This window comes from Wickerhamomyces anomalus (genome assembly GCF_001661255.1).
Source record: "Wickerhamomyces anomalus NRRL Y-366-8 unplaced genomic scaffold WICANscaffold_8, whole genome shotgun sequence".
NCBI classification, from domain to species: Eukaryota; Fungi; Ascomycota; class Saccharomycetes; order Phaffomycetales; family Wickerhamomycetaceae; genus Hansenula; species Hansenula anomala.
In genome coordinates, this window is record NW_017567117.1 from 234,730 (window position 1) to 251,654 (window position 16,925).

Sequence of the window (16,925 nt, forward strand, 5' to 3'; positions counted from 1 at the left end):
AAGAGTTGTTGTGATACATCTGTTGAAACTGTCAATTCATTAACCAAAAGAGATCGCTTCGGTACTCTTGATCTTCTTCCCTTTTTTAACTCATAGGCACGATGTGTAGCATCTTTGGTATTACAGAGCCAAGTGTAGCCTGTCACAAAAAGCATCAGTGTTGCCAACCCTTTTGAAATGTATTCTTTGACAGGAGACTAAACCAACTTCTCACTTTATCAGAATGAATAACGATGCAGCAATGTACCGAAGTCGATCCGTTCAGTTTTCGGTTTCAATGACTGTATGAGTGAAAGTTTTCGATAAGTATACCCCCTGTTCATCCTTCTTCTTGACTCTGACAGCTTTTGAGGTCCTCTGTAATTGAGATTTCGAGCTGTCATGAATAATGCGCCTGGGTTAAATTCAAGGAAAAGCTGAGATAGCATTGGATCTGTTTCAGTGTGATTGGCTCCGAAAGGTCATTAAAGTATGGGAAATTCATTAAAACTGAGTGCTTTGATAGGCTAGAAAACATTCAAATGATCAAGATACTCGTTCAGATGGCGTCATTTGGATCTGGTTATTGAGATGAAACTGGATCTCTGGTTGTATTTGCCCTATCGGCCATGGTTCAAAGAGCCACTGAATTGACTTTCTTTCCCCCAAAATAGTTAACAACCAGCATCATTGATTGATCTTCAGCTCGGTCTTTGACAATCAGAACGCTAACGATAGCACAACGATTGGATAGAGTTTCAACACTTCAATTTCATTGAGAACATCGAACATCGAATCAACACGAGTCGAGAAATTCTTATTGTCGTTAATTCGCGAATTTGCATCTACACATAATTACATGGGCTTTCCATTTAAACATTCGGTATTGTATTGGCTTTAATCCGCCTTAATTATATATCCTCTGTGTCCTTTAGCCATGATCTAAATTGACTGATAAAGCTCACAATAATAAGACAGCAACAACCAAAGACAAAATCCCAATTATTGTTGAAGCAGAATACCTCACCGAGCCATGAGCTGAATTTTGAGAAACTGCCACTTTTGAAGCATTGGTATTGTTAGCAGTTGCTATGTATTTTGATATGATATCACCAGTGACTGTGTTTGAAGTTGCAGGAGTTGAAAATGATGATGAATATTGTGCAGCCCTTGTTGCAGAAGGAACGCTTGAAACAACAGCTTCGATATTATCTTCATTATTATATTTAGCTTGGGCAATTGATATTTCATTATCCTCTAAATCATACAAAACATACGCACTTCTCAAGAAATTGTCACCTAAAGTAACTTTTTCATCTTCACTTGGAAGAAAATTAAACCCACATATTTGATTAGCTGTTACATTCAATTCTCCCACAATATTGTTCATTGGAACTTTTATCACCGCGCCAGCAAAATCAAAAATGAAATAGTCAGTTGTGGAATTCATCAAGGAGCAAGGAGTAATCACTAGACCAGAATCTTCATTATATTGAAAGTTTTCATTTGAATTTGCAAAGGCTTCAAGTAACATTTTGGGGAACTGACTAAGAGTGGTCCCCGTATCTAAATGTGCACTATAGAATGAGGTTGAAACAGTTCTGGTTGTATTTCCAGAGTTTGATGTTATTCCAATACCAGACAATGTAATAGCAAGATAATTATCATCTGAAGCAACAGGTAGAGTAGTCAAGACGCCTTCATATTTAGCATGATTCACACCACCAAATAAAAGTTCAACATCAGTAGATGAATGCACTAGCTCAGCGACTGTTCTTTTAGAAGGATCAGATTTGGAATAAATGGAGTAGACAATTTTGGAAATAAGTTTATCATTCTTCAAACGAACTGGGAAGTTTGGATAAGTGTAGCTATCAGATTCTGAATCAATTGTTGCTTCATTACTTGTCAAGCCTATACCAAAAACAGCTTCAGTACTATTGTATGTTGTTGCTAAACCAAAATCAAAGTTTTCAATGGTCATACCATCAAAAGATACAACATCATTGACCCAATCACCTTCAGCAAAAGTACGATCACCATATTGAATAGTAAAATTGGCATCAGTAGAGTTCTTTCTCCAAGAAGTTGATGAATTACTTTCAAATCCATGGATTGAGCCATTACAAAGATTGGCATCTGATGAATCAGTAGATGATGTTTCATTTGAGTCATCACCACTTGCCCTTTTAAACAGCTTGACTGAGTTCCCATGGCCACCTTCAGCATCATCACAATACCCATTCGATTTACTAGGGACCCATAAATCAGATGAACCAGTATCAATTTGAACTTGCAATCTTTGAGGTGGTGTACCGATTGAAATGTTCAGAAAATACTCCACGCCACGATCATCTAGTGTCACATCATGATAACCACCATCTCTTTTAGCCAGACGAGCATCATCTGAATCAAAATTGGCAGCTTTTTTCAGTGCTCCTAAGCGGACAGTTCCATCAGCAGCAAATACTAAGGAAGCAAAACTGGCAAACTTCAAGATCAAAGACAGTTGCATTATAGGTACTTTTTGTTGATCAATATACCATACTTCAGTGTTCTAAGTTGAGGAACTAGTTGGTTTAAATAGTTCTTCCTCCTCAATAGCAATGAGCTCACCTCTCTATTCATGGTTGATTCTAGGTACTCAGCTTTTAAGCACTTATTATCCTGGTTGTAATTGTTATGAACTGCAGAGGCACTTAAGCTTAAATAATTTCTTCGATTTGAGCAGATTTATAAGCATCGAGACTAGCTCACACGAGGCTGAAAGCTTCCAAAATGTAAACGTTTATGCAACAGAATAACCGAGGAACCAACAAAGATGGGGGTTCATATAGGGACACGGGCGTTGGTGGACTTGCTGAAAGTAACGTAGAAGATTCTTTCAAATTTTGTAACTGAAATGGAAAAAAAAATATAGTACAAGCCGAGATGTTGTCTTCATGATGACGATAGAATCAGGGATTCAACTTAAATTTGCTCTTTCAATAACGTTTAATGCTTCGTTATGCTGGTTATAAGCCATAGAATGCATCGAACAGTGTGGTAAAGAGGAAAGAGGTATAAGTAGTGAATGAAATAGTATTTTCAGTTTTTCAAAGGCTGTTCAATCAGCTTAAAATGCTTAACCAAAACCGTTTCTGATAGGAATGGTGGGGATTCCTAGCTTCCACTGCTCAAGTTCCCAGTGGTTCCATTTCAAATGGCTCTGGAACTAGCCAACGTTAGTCCTCAAGTGCAAAATAGTAACGGAGCTGGCCATTATTCAGTTATCTCAACCTGCTGCAGTACCGTTTTCGCTGGTTTCTTCTTTTCAGGACGATTTGTTGCAGTTTTGTAAAACTAAACAGAAAAGACAAATATCCTCATTACCTTCAACAGTTTGGGAAGCACTTTGAACCTTTTTCCGTAAAAATGATATAACCAAAATGTATAATAAAATGATAATTATTATATTGAAATTGAGTATATGATTAAAAATCTCACATAATAGCTGACCAATCGTTAATCCGAACACCAACTGAATGTCGTTTTTTTTTCACGATCTCGAATTTTGGAACAAAAAAGTGAAAAATGACATCTTTGGGGAATACAAAACTTTGGTCAAAAGATAGGTCTTGTTGCTGGATAGAGAAGGTTTGCAATGAGCTTGATATCGAGATCCAAGCCTCTAAGGCTACTAGCCAAAAGGAATATATCGATGGTGATGAACCCAGAAGTACAGGCATCAAACAACACCCAAGATCAAGTAACACAACACCCAAAAGACATAAATGCTTCTAAAAAACTCACCGTTGCACAATTCGTAAACCAAACAGCCACAAGAATACCTAGTTTTACCAAGATACAAAATAGAACCAGAACTGAGAACCTCATCACTTTAACTCAAGAACAAATAGATCATGGATCAGATATTAGACCTTACTTACAACAAAAAAATTATAAGAAATTGTTAAAAATAGCGGAAACCATGACATTATTAAGACAATATGATTCATTAACAAAAGGTTTGACTCGTGAAGAAGTTTCATACTTCCTGAAAATCTTGGTGGATGGTCAACTTAAAGAAATAGAAAACCATAATCAAGTCAAATTCGTTGCATCTACACCAGAATATAAAACAATGATTCAAAAATCTAAAGAGAACGCATATATAATATCATTTCTCTATTTGAATTTGATAAAAGAAGGTTTCAAATTCACTCCCCATGAGTATGAGCTTTTTCTTACGCTTGAATCCAAAAATTATAGAACCCAACAAGCTATTGAATTGATACATCATATGGAAACAAATCAAATTCCCAGTTCCTTAAAGTTTTGGAATTTAAAATTGAGCATCGTGGGAGATGCTGATCCTGGTAATTGGAACGTTACAAGCCCTTATTATACATTATCGAAAAGGGGAAATCATGGAGGTTTTGAAAGGAAAACTCAATTTGGGAATTTATTACAAGATTTTTCACAACAAATAGGTGATATGGTGCCCAATTTAGAAAGTCATAAATTGATTTTGTTGGGTTCTGGTAAACATAACCTTTTAGACTTGGCTAGACATCATATTAATGATTTTTGGGGGATTTCACCACAAGGTAAATCATCAGAATTGAATGCAAAAGTTGAACCAAACTCTCCATTATACCCAGATATAGAATTACTTGAAGCTTTAATTGCTACATTTGGTGTGAATAATCAATTATTTGAAGCGTTTCATTACATTACAGAATTCCAACGTTATTATAACATGGATTTATCTCATGCTCACCATTTTTGGAAATTGTTTATTAATTGGACAGAAATGACAAATTCTGAAGAACCTGAAGTTGCAGCTGAAATTTTTGATTCTGTTTGGTCATTAATGGAATCTAATAATGTTACTTTCAACACAGTGCTTTATCAAAAAAGAGCCCGTCATTTAGTTGCCTTGAATAAATTAGATGACCTAGTTTCTGACATGGCAATAGTTCAAGATCAAGTCAAAAAGGCTTATGCAGGTTTGAAACTTAAAAGGGAAGAAAAATTATTGAGTATATTGTATCAAGGTTGTTGTACAGTTGTATTCCACACTAATGTTGAGGAAGAATTTGATTTGAAACAACTTGGTGAAAGAATTGCGTTAGATGAAGGTCATCTAAAAGATTTACAAGATTTATACAAAAAGGAATTAGAAGTTGCAGAAGCAAGACGTGATAGATTTGTCCAACTTCAAAAAGAATATGATGAAGAAGATGATGAGAATTCATTATGGTAAATACGAGACACAATATGCATTAATATAAGAATTTAGGAAATAAACACATGATTCTTGTTCTATTGTATTTTTATCAATTCATTTGAGTTGCCGTATTTGCTAACGCTTAACCAACCCCATCTAAACCAAACCATTTGAGATTGATGAGCATTTGACATGGCTGCTATTCCAAGAATTGTTGATGGCAGGTCAGCATAAATATGAACATTTTTGTATAGGACTTCATGTAGTATTGCCCATAGGTTCACAGGTAAATATGACTCAATATGAAATGCATCGACAAGGTATAATATTGAATGATCAAACAATTTCAACATGATTTCAGCATTTGTGCATAATGTAGATGAATATTTTTCAGCCATATTCCATGATTTCAATGCATATACTGGCTTCTTTGAAGCGATTGCACCATGATATAAAGATTTATGGTTAGGATGATTTGAAATACCAAATTTATCAAAAGTTAAAATGACATCTGTATCTTTGGAGATGTATTCGGCAATTTTATCAGCATCCCATTCTAGTTCCATTGAGTCTTTGAATTTTGTTTCATCATTGACTATTTCAAAATCCTCAATCCCCAAGATTTGCAAACTTCTAACTAATTCATTATATCTAGTTTCTCCTAAACCTTGATCATTTCCCACTGATAAGCAGGTTAAAGTTATATTGTTTTTATATTTTGGTTTGCTTAATTCAACAATTGAAGGAGCGAAGAACATTACTTCATCATCTGGATGAGCTATCAATACTTGGATCGTTCTGCTTTGCAATGACTTTGGGATCTTGTTGAGTGTAAATGTTGTTGATGATGTGGCTATGGAATCAGCGGACGATGGAAATTGTTGGAAAAAAGTGGCCAAAAGGCCCCAAACTAGGAATGATGTGAATAGCAAGAGCACTATTCTTCGTGTCTTTCGTATAAGGTACTTGAAAACCATTTTGAATGGTGTAAATTGGAGAAAAGTTGGTTAAATTTGATGTGTCTTGTGGATTGAAAAGTTCAACCTCGCTTAATTTCAGTTGATCGAGGATTCGCGAATTTAATCGATCTAATCTGATGATCCACTTACAAAAATTTCAATCATGTTCATAAATTCATAACCCCATATAAAAAAGTATGTATACGTATATCCTTGCTAACCGACAAATTTACTATGTGAAATCAATCTTTACTTCCCCAAATCCAACTGGACAATTTGCTGTCATTCTTGTCGTCTGGTAAATATTCAATGGTTGATGGTTCACCATCTCTTGGAATCAATCTTTTAAACTTCTTGTTCTCTGATTTACCATCTCTAAAGACATTACTAATTTCAGTAACCTCTTCACCATCACCGTTAGGTAAAGTTTTGAAATAAACAGACTTGCTACTGCTTATAACATCATTACCACCTTGCCCGAATTCGAAATTGGAATCTTTGCTATAATCATTGTAAATACTTTCAATATTATCTCTATGTCTTGCAAGTTTCTGTTCTTCATCCTTTTGTTTAACCAATTGTTTCATTTGAGACTTCCAGTCTAAATAACCAGTGTAATCTTTGAAAAACAACCCAAATTTATTAGACTTATCATCCAAAACATCCTCTTTTGATAAAACATGTTCACCATCTAGCGCAAGTTTTGGGAATAAGCATCTCCACCAGCCTTTATCATCCCAAACTGATAAACCATCTTTATCCATACATTTTTGATATAAAGTGGCACTTGGAGTTGGATAAGCTTTCAATCCTGTAGTTAATGATTCGTCACCTGCACCAAAGCCTCTTGTGAACCCACCAATTATTTCATTGACATTATCATGGAATGGGAAATTGGACTTGTTGAAAACATTGGAGATTGCATCCAAATCAATGATATTGCCTAATGGCGAAATGACTTGATTGTTGAAGAAATCATTAACAGCAGCTATATCCTTTGGAGAGGCAAAACGATTGTTGATTGTTCTGTCCACTTGTGTTTCTGTGTAGTCTTTGTCCTGTTGTGAATTACTGAAAATACCCATGTCGAATTGTTCTTTACTGAAGTAATCTTATCTGGTTCTTTAGGGTCAAATTTGATCCTTTAAATATGACACTTTTGATTTTTTAGAAGCTGCTAGAAATTTGATAAGCTCATCGGTTGGAGCACGAAACATGGATTGTTGACTTCCTCATTAGGAAGTGAAAATGTATCTCTACGATAAATAAATCGAATATGTCTTCATGTCATTAATATGCTATAAACCAAATAAATAATTAAACCATCACTTGTCAAGTTTGGAGAAATCAAAATCAAAACTTGAACCACAGCCACAGCTGGAGGTGGTGTAAGGACTATCCACCACTTTAAACATACTACCAATCAATTCATTTGTATAATCAATTTTACTCTCTCTTAAAATACTCAGTGAACTTTCATCAACCATGATTTTGGCATTATCTCTTTCAAAAATACAGTCATCTTCAGTCTTTTTGGAGATATCTGATAATTCCAAATTGTATTGAAATCCATGACATCCACCACTTTCAACATTTACTCTTAATGCAACATTTGGATTATTTTCCTCTTTAGATATTTGATTCAATCTCTCCACTGCACGATCAGTGAGATCTAATTCTAATAGTTTGCCTTCATCTGAATACTTCTTGTTTATGATATTCAGCTGACTTTTAGGCAGATTATTGCCAAATGTTCTTGATGTGTTACTTAATGATGTAGGGCTTCTCTTGACTTCACTCGATATGTTTGGTGTTGAATAGAATCTTTGTAATGTAGACGGAAGTACCAGCCCATTTCTCAGCACTGTTTGAACGGCTTGTTTTGAAACTCTAGGAAGCATTCTGGTGATATTCATTTTGGATTTGTTAACCTTTGTTTTGTTAATTTGAAGTGTAGTTGATTGATGTTTGTGACTTTTTAGTAATTTGATTTCCCTTTTTTTTATCTGACCCATTTCCGATCGGGGCTCCCAATAATTAAAGATGTTCACGTGACATTATGACTGTCAGAATAAAAAGTGACAATAATAATAATTATACAAGGAACACCATAATGGTTAATTATTTCTACGTAAGAGTTCTAGGTTTCTACTATTATTTCATTAAATACGTATTACCGATCACAAGACCACTCAGTGGCCTCTCAATCTTGTTCTTCTACTTGGTCTCCCCTCTGTAGAATCTTCTTTATCGTTTGGTTCATCTTCAACATTAACCACTTCTCTCTCAGGATTTTGAACTCTTTGTCTTCCAGCAAAGCCACCACGACCAACATTGTGGCCTCCTCTACCACGGCCATGGTTCCCACGACCACGATGTCCACGACCACCACGCTTTCTTGGACCAGTACCAGCTCTTGGACCAGAACTTCTATTGAATGAAGAGTTCTTCCCAGTGGAAACTTCATCAGAACTGGCTATTTCAACCGATGATTCTTTATCAACATCGATAAGTTCATGGTCAGATAGTTTGGACTTGCCACGCTTTATATGTATGACCCTTGAAGGTTTCCTCAATGATTCATTATTATTTGATTGTGATGAATCAGGTATATTCATATCAAATTCATCTGAAGATTGTTGTTTTTGTGAAAAATATTTTGAAGCAAATTTCTTAATGTCCATTGATTGTTCTCCATCATTCATTATAATATCCTCATCTTCACTTTCTTCAACTGGTAATGGACTTTCAGCAGGAGGAACATCAGTCAGGGGAGACGAAGGTTCGCTGTAGAGATAGGTTCTTGATTCATTAACATGATTAGACTTGCCATTTTCATCTTCATCTTCATCCAATACCTCAACAGCCTTCTCATTCACCTCAATTGAGCTTTCTCTAGGTGGTTTTGGTGAATCAATTTTAGCCTCATGCACTACTTCTTCCTCTGGTTCCTTCTTTTCTTCAAATGTTTCAATCAAACTTGACACTATCTCATCTTTCTTTTCATCATCTTGTGAAACGTCTTGGGATTCTTCTATAAGTTCACTTGACTTGATGTCTTCAGTTGTTGGTTGTTCTTGTGTAGTGGAAATTTTACCGTTGTCCAATGAGCTGACCTCCAATTCATTATCATGTTCCATTTTTTGGTCCTCTTGAGTTTCCTGCGTAGCTGGTACTTCTTCATAACCTGCTTTTACACTCTCTTGTGAATCAAACGATTTTATCTGAACAATATCATCATCTTGCACTTGCTCTTGCTTTTGTGACGTAGCTTGAGAATCATCTTGGAATTTGTCATATGAGTCAGCTTGGGTATCTACTTGTGTATCATTCTCAATCAGATCTTCCTTGAGTGGTTTAGCACTATCAGTATCAACAATCGGACTTTTAACTGCTGGGGAGCCTTCAACAGCTTTCCCTGGTTCAATAGTATCCTTATCGTTTTCTTCTTGACTTGAAAAAAATCTTTCACCTTCATCATCTTGGGCTTTTTCTTCTTTTTCCACAGCAGGTAGTTCATTATCATTTTCCTCAGGGGTTTTTGATTTATCACCCTCTTCACCTTGATTCAACTTGGGCTCTTCAGAAGCGTTTTTATTTTCCGATTGTTCACTTTCAGCAGAGTTTTCCTTTGTCTCTCTTGTTTTATTTTTCAGTTCATTAAACTCATCAGCATCAATATAAACAATATCATCCTCATCTTCATCTTCCGCGTTTGTATCCTCCTTATCTGAATCATCATCACGATGTTCTTGTTCACTCTGTAAACGTTTCAAAATCTTTCTCAATTTTTCCCTCATATCTTCCCTATCCTTTTTTTTGAAAAAACTTGACAATACATGTCTACTAGCATCATTTTCAGTATTCCAAATATTCAAACAAGTTTCTGGGTCTTCAAGGAATCTGTAAACATTGTACATAACATGAACACCACAATCATTAAAATTTGGTTGTTTGGGAACGGCGGATGGTTTTAATTGAATTCTGTTTGGATCAATTTCAACATCAAACTTATCTTTACCATAATTTATCAAAAATGTTCGAAGTGGTTTTAAAATATTCTTGTGTTCTTGCCTTAATGAATCAAACACATAAATAACACATTTTGATTTAGTATCATCTTTTTGTAAAATTTTATCAAACCCAACAATTATTGAACAATACCAATGTAAATTTTCATTTATAGGAAGAATGATATATTTTTTATTTGAAAAATCAATTTTAGAAACCCATCTTTCAATATTTTCATAATATTGTGGTGTACTTTTCAATTTTGTAAAGAAGAAAGTTGTGAAAATATGTAAATCATCTCTTTTAAACTGTCCATTTTCAAAAGTCTCTTCAGCAAACATTTTTAGAAAAAAATCAATCAAAGTATCATTAATCCATTGACCTCTATAAAGACATTGAAAATCAACATTTCTAATCTTGTATGATGAATTATCATGAAATCTGTAAACTAATGAAGGTTTGAAAGCTTCACGTTTCGCACCTCTTCTAGCTGGTGGTCTATCAGGATCATCAATTAATATTGATTCAGTTGATAAATTTGCATCAGGTGTAGGATTTCTCGTACAAGATCTTGTTTGTCTGATTGGAGTGTAGGGGCTTGATCCATAAAAATTCTTTGGTTCACTTGGTAATAATATTTTTGATGCAGTATTTGTCAATGTATTCTTTGGTGTATTGATTCTGGAAGGTTTCCCTAATGAGTGTAAAGGTCTTGATAATGAATTTAGTCTTGTTGATTTCCGCTGCAAGGATGTGAAAGCCTTATTTTGTAAACTTGATGTACTTTTTGGTGTACTAATGGTTGTGTTGCTTGGAGTGGACAAGGGCGTTGTAGTGGAGTTCCCATTCAAAGCCGCCAAATTCAACAATCTGTACTTGTTCAAAAGTCTTTGTAATTCTTGCAAGTTCATGACATCAAATAAAGCCGATTTATTTTTTTTAATCGGGGTGAGTTGTCCCCAAGCTTCATTTAGATTTTGCATATTGGTTTTACCAACATAAATGAAGAGTGAATTTGATACAATACCCTCAATTTCAAGTGGTTCTTGAAACAAGATAAAAAGTTTTGTTGGAGTAAAGCAAATATGGTGAGCTTCTTTCAAAAGGTTTACTTTGAAAATAGTCTTTCCTTCTTTCAAAATTGAAAATTCTTTCAAGTCAGTTGTAACAACAAATTTCAACAGAGCAATTATTGAACGTTCATTATCACCAATAACTGTTTTAACAGCGTCGAATTTAATGCTGTCATAATCATCTAGTTTTGTTCCTCTTTCATATTCATTAATATCAAATGCTAAGTCTCTCCTTATAACTAAATCATTGCTTTCATCATCAGAAAAATTAGCCTTGGGTTTGGATGTGACTTTGTAAACAGGGGATATATCATCTTTAGAATTGGGTTTAACAAAGGTCTTATTGTTTAGTAGACGCGTTGAATCCTTTAGTGGTGGGATATATTTAGTGTATACCCTTTTTTTGGTTTTGGGTTTAGGTTTTGACAATAATAAGAATTCATCTGATTGGATTTTAGTTGGTGACTCTGGCATGTATATGTTTTGTTTCTGTGGCCTCTCGGGACTTAGTTTCTGTTGCTTTTTCGACCTATATTCAATTCAGTTAGTGATGCATTCAACTTGTATTAGAATATGGTAACTCACCCCAAATCATTACGCGGCAGGAGGCCACCGCTCTTTCTCTTTCTAGGAGGCATTCTGTAGCAACAGGGCTCCCACAATGGACTTTTCAATGATATTCAGTCACAGTTAATGAGCCAGAAGCTATCCAATATCAATCTGGAAGGTTATAAGTTGTTTGAATGATTTAGTTTTGAATCTGCTCTCTGTTTACTTCACGAATCAATTTTTTGACATGGCAAAAAAAAAATAGAAACGACTGTCGACATAATACGTGTCAGTATTAACTATGAGAAAATGAATTAGAACGAAACTTGTATACGTAAAAAATGCTCTATAAAACTATTAACTGATAATGACAACAAACAAATAGCTGAAGATACTACCGGCAGCTAATCCAAGACTGAGGAAGATTGTTGTAAACCCACCAGCTGCTTCTTTTTGCTCATCCTCAACATAGTTACCAACATTCATAAAACAACAACTTAGACAATGACCATTGGTGAAACCAAAGATGAATTGTAACAAGATATAAAAGAAATCAGAATTTATAGCGGGATCACCATCTTTTTTCGATAAGTTGCATAAAAAGAAGAATGGAACAATGGCGAACCTTAAGATGGAGTATAAAAACAATACTCTATCAGATGAAATGACAAATTGTGGGAATCCACATGCTAAACGACCAGCTAAATCACCCAAGTTCCAAACCAAGAAAATAAATGGAATATAAATGGCATCTGTTGTGATTTTACCGAAACCTGGGTTGACAGAAGTGATATTTGATGCAAAAACTGGGAAAACTAAAGTAATGACAAAAACTGTAAAGATTGATAGTACAATGAATTTTAACTTTGCAAACAAGACTTTGAATGGGACATATTCTGTTTCAGAAACTGGTGATTCGTGTTCAATATCCTGAGGAAGATCATCTTTATATCTATTTGTGATCATTAACAACACAAATGAAAACAGTGTAATGATTGAAGTTGTGAAGAAATAAATAACAATACTTGTTGAGCTTTCATTAGCATCACCAGGGTATAATAAATTTGACAACATCAATGCAATAGAAGGCAAGACACCGGCAATAGCTTGACCAACCATGACAGCTTGGGCATATATTGGGCCCATAACGTTTACAATAGCCATACATCCATTTTGTTGATAACAGGTACCCATTGAGCTAAACAGTATCAAAAGCATAATGAATACAAAATAACCAGCATTGTGTAAACCTGGTAGGAATAATTCAATTAACGATAATAACAAAAAAATCGAGAAATTAACCAAGCTTCCAGTCTTGATTCTATTAACAAAATTTGCAAATTGCTTTGTAGATAAATAACTGTTTAATAAAAAACTTGTCAAAGTAGAAACAGTCATCATTGTTGATGAATAATTATTACTCAATCCTGAACCGGTTCCAAACTTCTTGATGAAATAAACAGATGCAGATAGGAAACAGTTCCAGGGCCACAGTATAGAGATCCCTATACTCAAGAATGTGAAGTAGCGTAGTTGAGATAATGATAGTTGGATATTATCATTGTAGAAACTGAAAATGACCGTATTATCAGAAGGTGAATTTGATGAAATCCTATGGGCTGCGTTCAAATGTTCCTGGCTTTCATAGCGACCTAGTGATTCATAAGCCACGGGGATCTCTTCATAGTTCTTAGGCATCGTTGAGCTATTGGCTTAGAATTTCAGTGCTCTCAACTTCGAAGAAGCGTTCTTCAGCTTCTTATCAACAGAAAAAAGGGCGTGTTCACATACATCCGAACACCACCATCAGGAGCTTGAAAATTGAAAAATTTGCAAATGAATTTCAACCCTCAGCTAGCAGTATTCTTGGATTCACTACGGTAGTCGTTTACAGGTCGAGACTCGATAGGTATTTGATTTATCAGGTACTAGGAAAATCGGGGCTAAAACTTAGGTTACAGTGTCATGAAGCTTTTTATCCATTTTAGTGGCATAAGCAATTGCTTATATTAGAGGATAATTCAAAGTCGATAACACAATTGATTATTAACAGTCTATTTGCATAATGCTTGAATACAATAATTGATTCCCATCTGATATTCAATTGGAAATATATTGATTCATTTGGAATAATTGATTATTAAATTTTTTTCAAATAATACACAACTTCACTTGGAGAATCAAAGAATGTAGCACAATTGATCGACGTCTGACACCACTTTAGAACTTGAATAAATTTAGATCTAGATCCAGTTGATACTATAAATATAAACTTTCTGGAAATTATGTACATTCCAAAGATTAATATCGAACGTCTGGATTATTGATTTGCAGGTTCTTTCATTAATGAATTTGTTGGATTTAAGATAACGGCCTAATCACACTATAACCCTTATAGGTGTAATATACACTTTACTGCTGTAAGCTCTGGATTCTATAGTAAAACATTTGGAAATGTTTTCAAGTATCTTTGATTAGTTTAAGCTGTGATTTGGTTCCAGTGACCTATTATAATAGTAAAACGTCGTTAATATTACAATAGGAGGTCACGTGATCATCTTTTTTTTTGATCCGGTCATGAATCTTTCATAATTAACACCCTGATCAATTGATTGACTGCACTATAGTATAGTGAAGTAGAATTAATTATGAACACTGAAAATGAAGCTGAGTATAGTTTTATGAGTAAATATATAATTATTCATTTTCTCTAAAGTTCTGAGTAGCAATCTGATTCTTCGATTTTAAATTCACAAATTCTATAAACATCAAAATCCAAAATTTTAATTATTATTATTAAAAACTCGAGTTTTCTGATTTTCAAAAAGATACACTAATACAGCATTAAAATTAAGCACTTAACAAGCAATTAAAACACTATAATTACTATATAAAACTTCCTAATTATTCAATCATTTATAATCAACTTTCCCATAAAGTGCCCAAACCATCTTTCCCTCCCACAAATGACACAAATTTTCTTCACACTCGAACGGCTCTGAAAATTTGAAGCCAGTTGACTTAAAAAGTAGAATTGTACAAGATTTGTAATTTCCAGTAGAAATGACACAATTTTCAACATATTATCGATAGCTAACTTCATCAATCACCAAACCTTTTCAAACATTTCAAAATAGAAATGTCCTTATAACAAGTTCAAATCTCATTCTTTAATGTGTCAAAAACTTTGCCGTTTTTTTCTCTTCTACGTTTTTTTTCTTTTTGATTGTTCTAAACTGTGGCGTTTTTTATATTCGCAATACTGATGAGATGATGATACCAAAGCGAAAAAAAAAACTTCAGTATAAAACCTATTGAAAAGGACTCAATATGTCAATATGGGCGTGTTTAGTAAACCCTTGGACAATAGATCAACATCATGGATCCAAAGAAACAAGAAATACTATCCACAACGGTGGATTCAGATCTTGAAAAGGCATCAACCACATCAACGAACAGTAAACAAAATGGTGATGTTGAGAATATCAAAGAATTGAACCGTTCATTATCAACTCGTCAAGTTTCCATGATTGCCATTGCAGGTGTCATTGGGACTGGGTTATACTTGGGGACAGGTAAATCATTGGCTCAAGGTGGGCCATTATCTTTATTAATAACTTATTCCATAATGAGTCTTGAGGTTTATTTGATGATGTTGGCATTAGGAGAAATGAGTGCATATATGCCAATAGCTGGATCTTTTTGTACATTTGCAAAGAAGTTTGGGTCAGAATCGTTGGGGTTTGCTATATTGATTAATTATTGGTTGAATGATGCAGTTAGTGTGGCAAGTGATTTGACTGCATTACAATTAGTTATGAAATATTGGACAGATTTCCATTTTTGGATTGTTTCTTTAATCTTTTGGGTTTTATTATTGTTTTTAAATATTTTCCATGTGAGATTTTATGGTGAGACTGAATATTGGTTAGCTTTATTAAAAGTTTTATCAATTATTGCATTTTTCATTGTTAGTATAGTGGTTAATGTTGGTCATAATGAACAACATGAATATATTGGTTTCAAATATTGGTCAATGGGTGATGCTCCTTTTGTTGATGGTTTTAAAGGTTTTGCTAAATTATTTGTTACAGCGTCATTTGCACTTGGAGGTACAGAAAGTTTAACATTAACAAGTGGTGAAATGACAAATCCTGTTAGATCAACAAGAATTATAACGAAAACAGTTTTTTGGAGAATTGTTATATTTTATATCTTTAGTGTTTTTTTCATTGGTATGAATGTTCCATATAATTATCCAAATTTATTAACAAAATCAGTTGTTACATCACCTTTTACCATTGTTTTCCAACAAGCTGGTTCCAAGAGTGCAGGTTCATTTATGAATGCAGTCATTTTAACTTCAGTGATAAGTGCAGGGAATCATGCATTATATGCTGGTAGTAGATTAGCTTTCACATTAGGTACTGAAGGATATTTACCAAAAATTTTAGCAAGAAAGAATAGATTTGGTATTCCATACGTTGCAGTTTTAATTACATGGTTTGCCGGTGGGTTATGCTTTGGTTCATCATTTATTGGGGCTGGTGATTTATGGAGTTGGTTACAAAATTTAGTTGGTGTTTCTAATCAAATTTCATGGTTATGTATTGGTATCACATCTATCAGGTTTAGAAAAGGTTTGGCCAAACAGGGGAGATTACATGAATTACAATATAAGAATTGGACATATCCATATGGTCCATGGTTTGTAATCATTTTCACTTCAATTATATTGTTGGTTCAAGGTTGGACATCATTTGCACCATGGAATGTTTCTGATTTTTTTTCATTTTATTTAGAATTGTTTGTTTTCCCTGTTTGTTTATTGTTCTGGTGGGTCTTTCATAGAAAAGATCGTTTCAAAAAAGCTCAAGAGATGGATTTTGATACTGATAGATATATTGAAAGTGATGAAGAAAGGGAATTGAGAGAAAAATTGGATAGTTTGAAAGGATGGGCAAAAGTTAAAAGAATTTTACAAGATTTCTTCTTGTGATGGATGTATAATTATTAATGAGTAATGAATGTGTTTTGGTTTTGGGAATAGTGATTTGTAGTAAAAACATTGTGAATAGTGCAAGGAATATGTGATTCATAAGACCAATGATACCTCGCTTGATGGTTTGAATGCTGAACTTT

At 34.2% G+C, this 16,925-nt stretch overlaps 8 protein-coding genes across 8 annotated transcripts; 2 read left to right on the top strand and 6 right to left on the bottom strand.

Annotated features, from left to right (window-relative positions):
• Positions 1–940: 940 nt before the first annotated feature.
• Positions 941–2,494, bottom strand: WICANDRAFT_36762 (pepsin-like aspartic protease; the record flags this gene model as incomplete). Its single annotated transcript, XM_019182470.1, has 1 exon — positions 941–2,494. One exon carries the CDS (start codon positions 2,492–2,494, stop codon positions 941–943), a length of 1,554 nt encoding a protein of 517 aa, XP_019036037.1.
• A 1,128-nt stretch (positions 2,495–3,622) lies between these two features.
• WICANDRAFT_65713 (uncharacterized protein) lies at positions 3,623–5,227 on the top strand (the record flags this gene model as incomplete). The annotated part of the gene is made up of 1 exon (XM_019183971.1): positions 3,623–5,227. The coding sequence occupies one exon, from the start codon at positions 3,623–3,625 to the stop codon at positions 5,225–5,227; it is 1,605 nt and encodes a 534-aa protein (XP_019036038.1).
• Positions 5,228–5,286: 59 nt separating this feature from the next.
• On the bottom strand, positions 5,287–6,168 carry GPI12 (N-acetylglucosaminylphosphatidylinositol deacetylase; the record flags this gene model as incomplete). Its single annotated transcript, XM_019183972.1, has 1 exon — positions 5,287–6,168. The coding sequence occupies one exon, from the start codon at positions 6,166–6,168 to the stop codon at positions 5,287–5,289; it is 882 nt and encodes a 293-aa protein (XP_019036039.1).
• Positions 6,169–6,392: 224 nt separating this feature from the next.
• MPM1 (Mpm1p) lies at positions 6,393–7,235 on the bottom strand (the record flags this gene model as incomplete). The annotated part of the gene is made up of 1 exon (XM_019185279.1): positions 6,393–7,235. The coding sequence occupies one exon, from the start codon at positions 7,233–7,235 to the stop codon at positions 6,393–6,395; it is 843 nt and encodes a 280-aa protein (XP_019036040.1).
• A 240-nt stretch (positions 7,236–7,475) lies between these two features.
• On the bottom strand, positions 7,476–7,832 carry ISA2 (Isa2p; the record flags this gene model as incomplete). Its single annotated transcript, XM_019180791.2, has 1 exon — positions 7,476–7,832. A coding segment is annotated over one exon (357 nt), but the record flags the coding sequence as incomplete, so codon positions are not given.
• A 510-nt stretch (positions 7,833–8,342) lies between these two features.
• Positions 8,343–11,872, bottom strand: ULP2 (SUMO protease ULP2; the record flags this gene model as incomplete). Its single annotated transcript, XM_019185280.1, has 2 exons — positions 8,343–11,763; positions 11,820–11,872. The coding sequence occupies 2 exons, from the start codon at positions 11,870–11,872 to the stop codon at positions 8,343–8,345; spliced, it is 3,474 nt and encodes a 1,157-aa protein (XP_019036042.1).
• A 274-nt stretch (positions 11,873–12,146) lies between these two features.
• Positions 12,147–13,364, bottom strand: FUN26 (nucleoside transmembrane transporter FUN26; the record flags this gene model as incomplete). Its single annotated transcript, XM_019180557.1, has 1 exon — positions 12,147–13,364. A coding segment is annotated over one exon (1,218 nt), but the record flags the coding sequence as incomplete, so codon positions are not given.
• Positions 13,365–15,162: 1,798 nt separating this feature from the next.
• Positions 15,163–16,782, top strand: WICANDRAFT_65719 (uncharacterized protein; the record flags this gene model as incomplete). The annotated part of the gene is made up of 1 exon (XM_019183973.1): positions 15,163–16,782. The coding sequence occupies one exon, from the start codon at positions 15,163–15,165 to the stop codon at positions 16,780–16,782; it is 1,620 nt and encodes a 539-aa protein (XP_019036044.1).
• Positions 16,783–16,925: the final 143 nt, after the last annotated feature.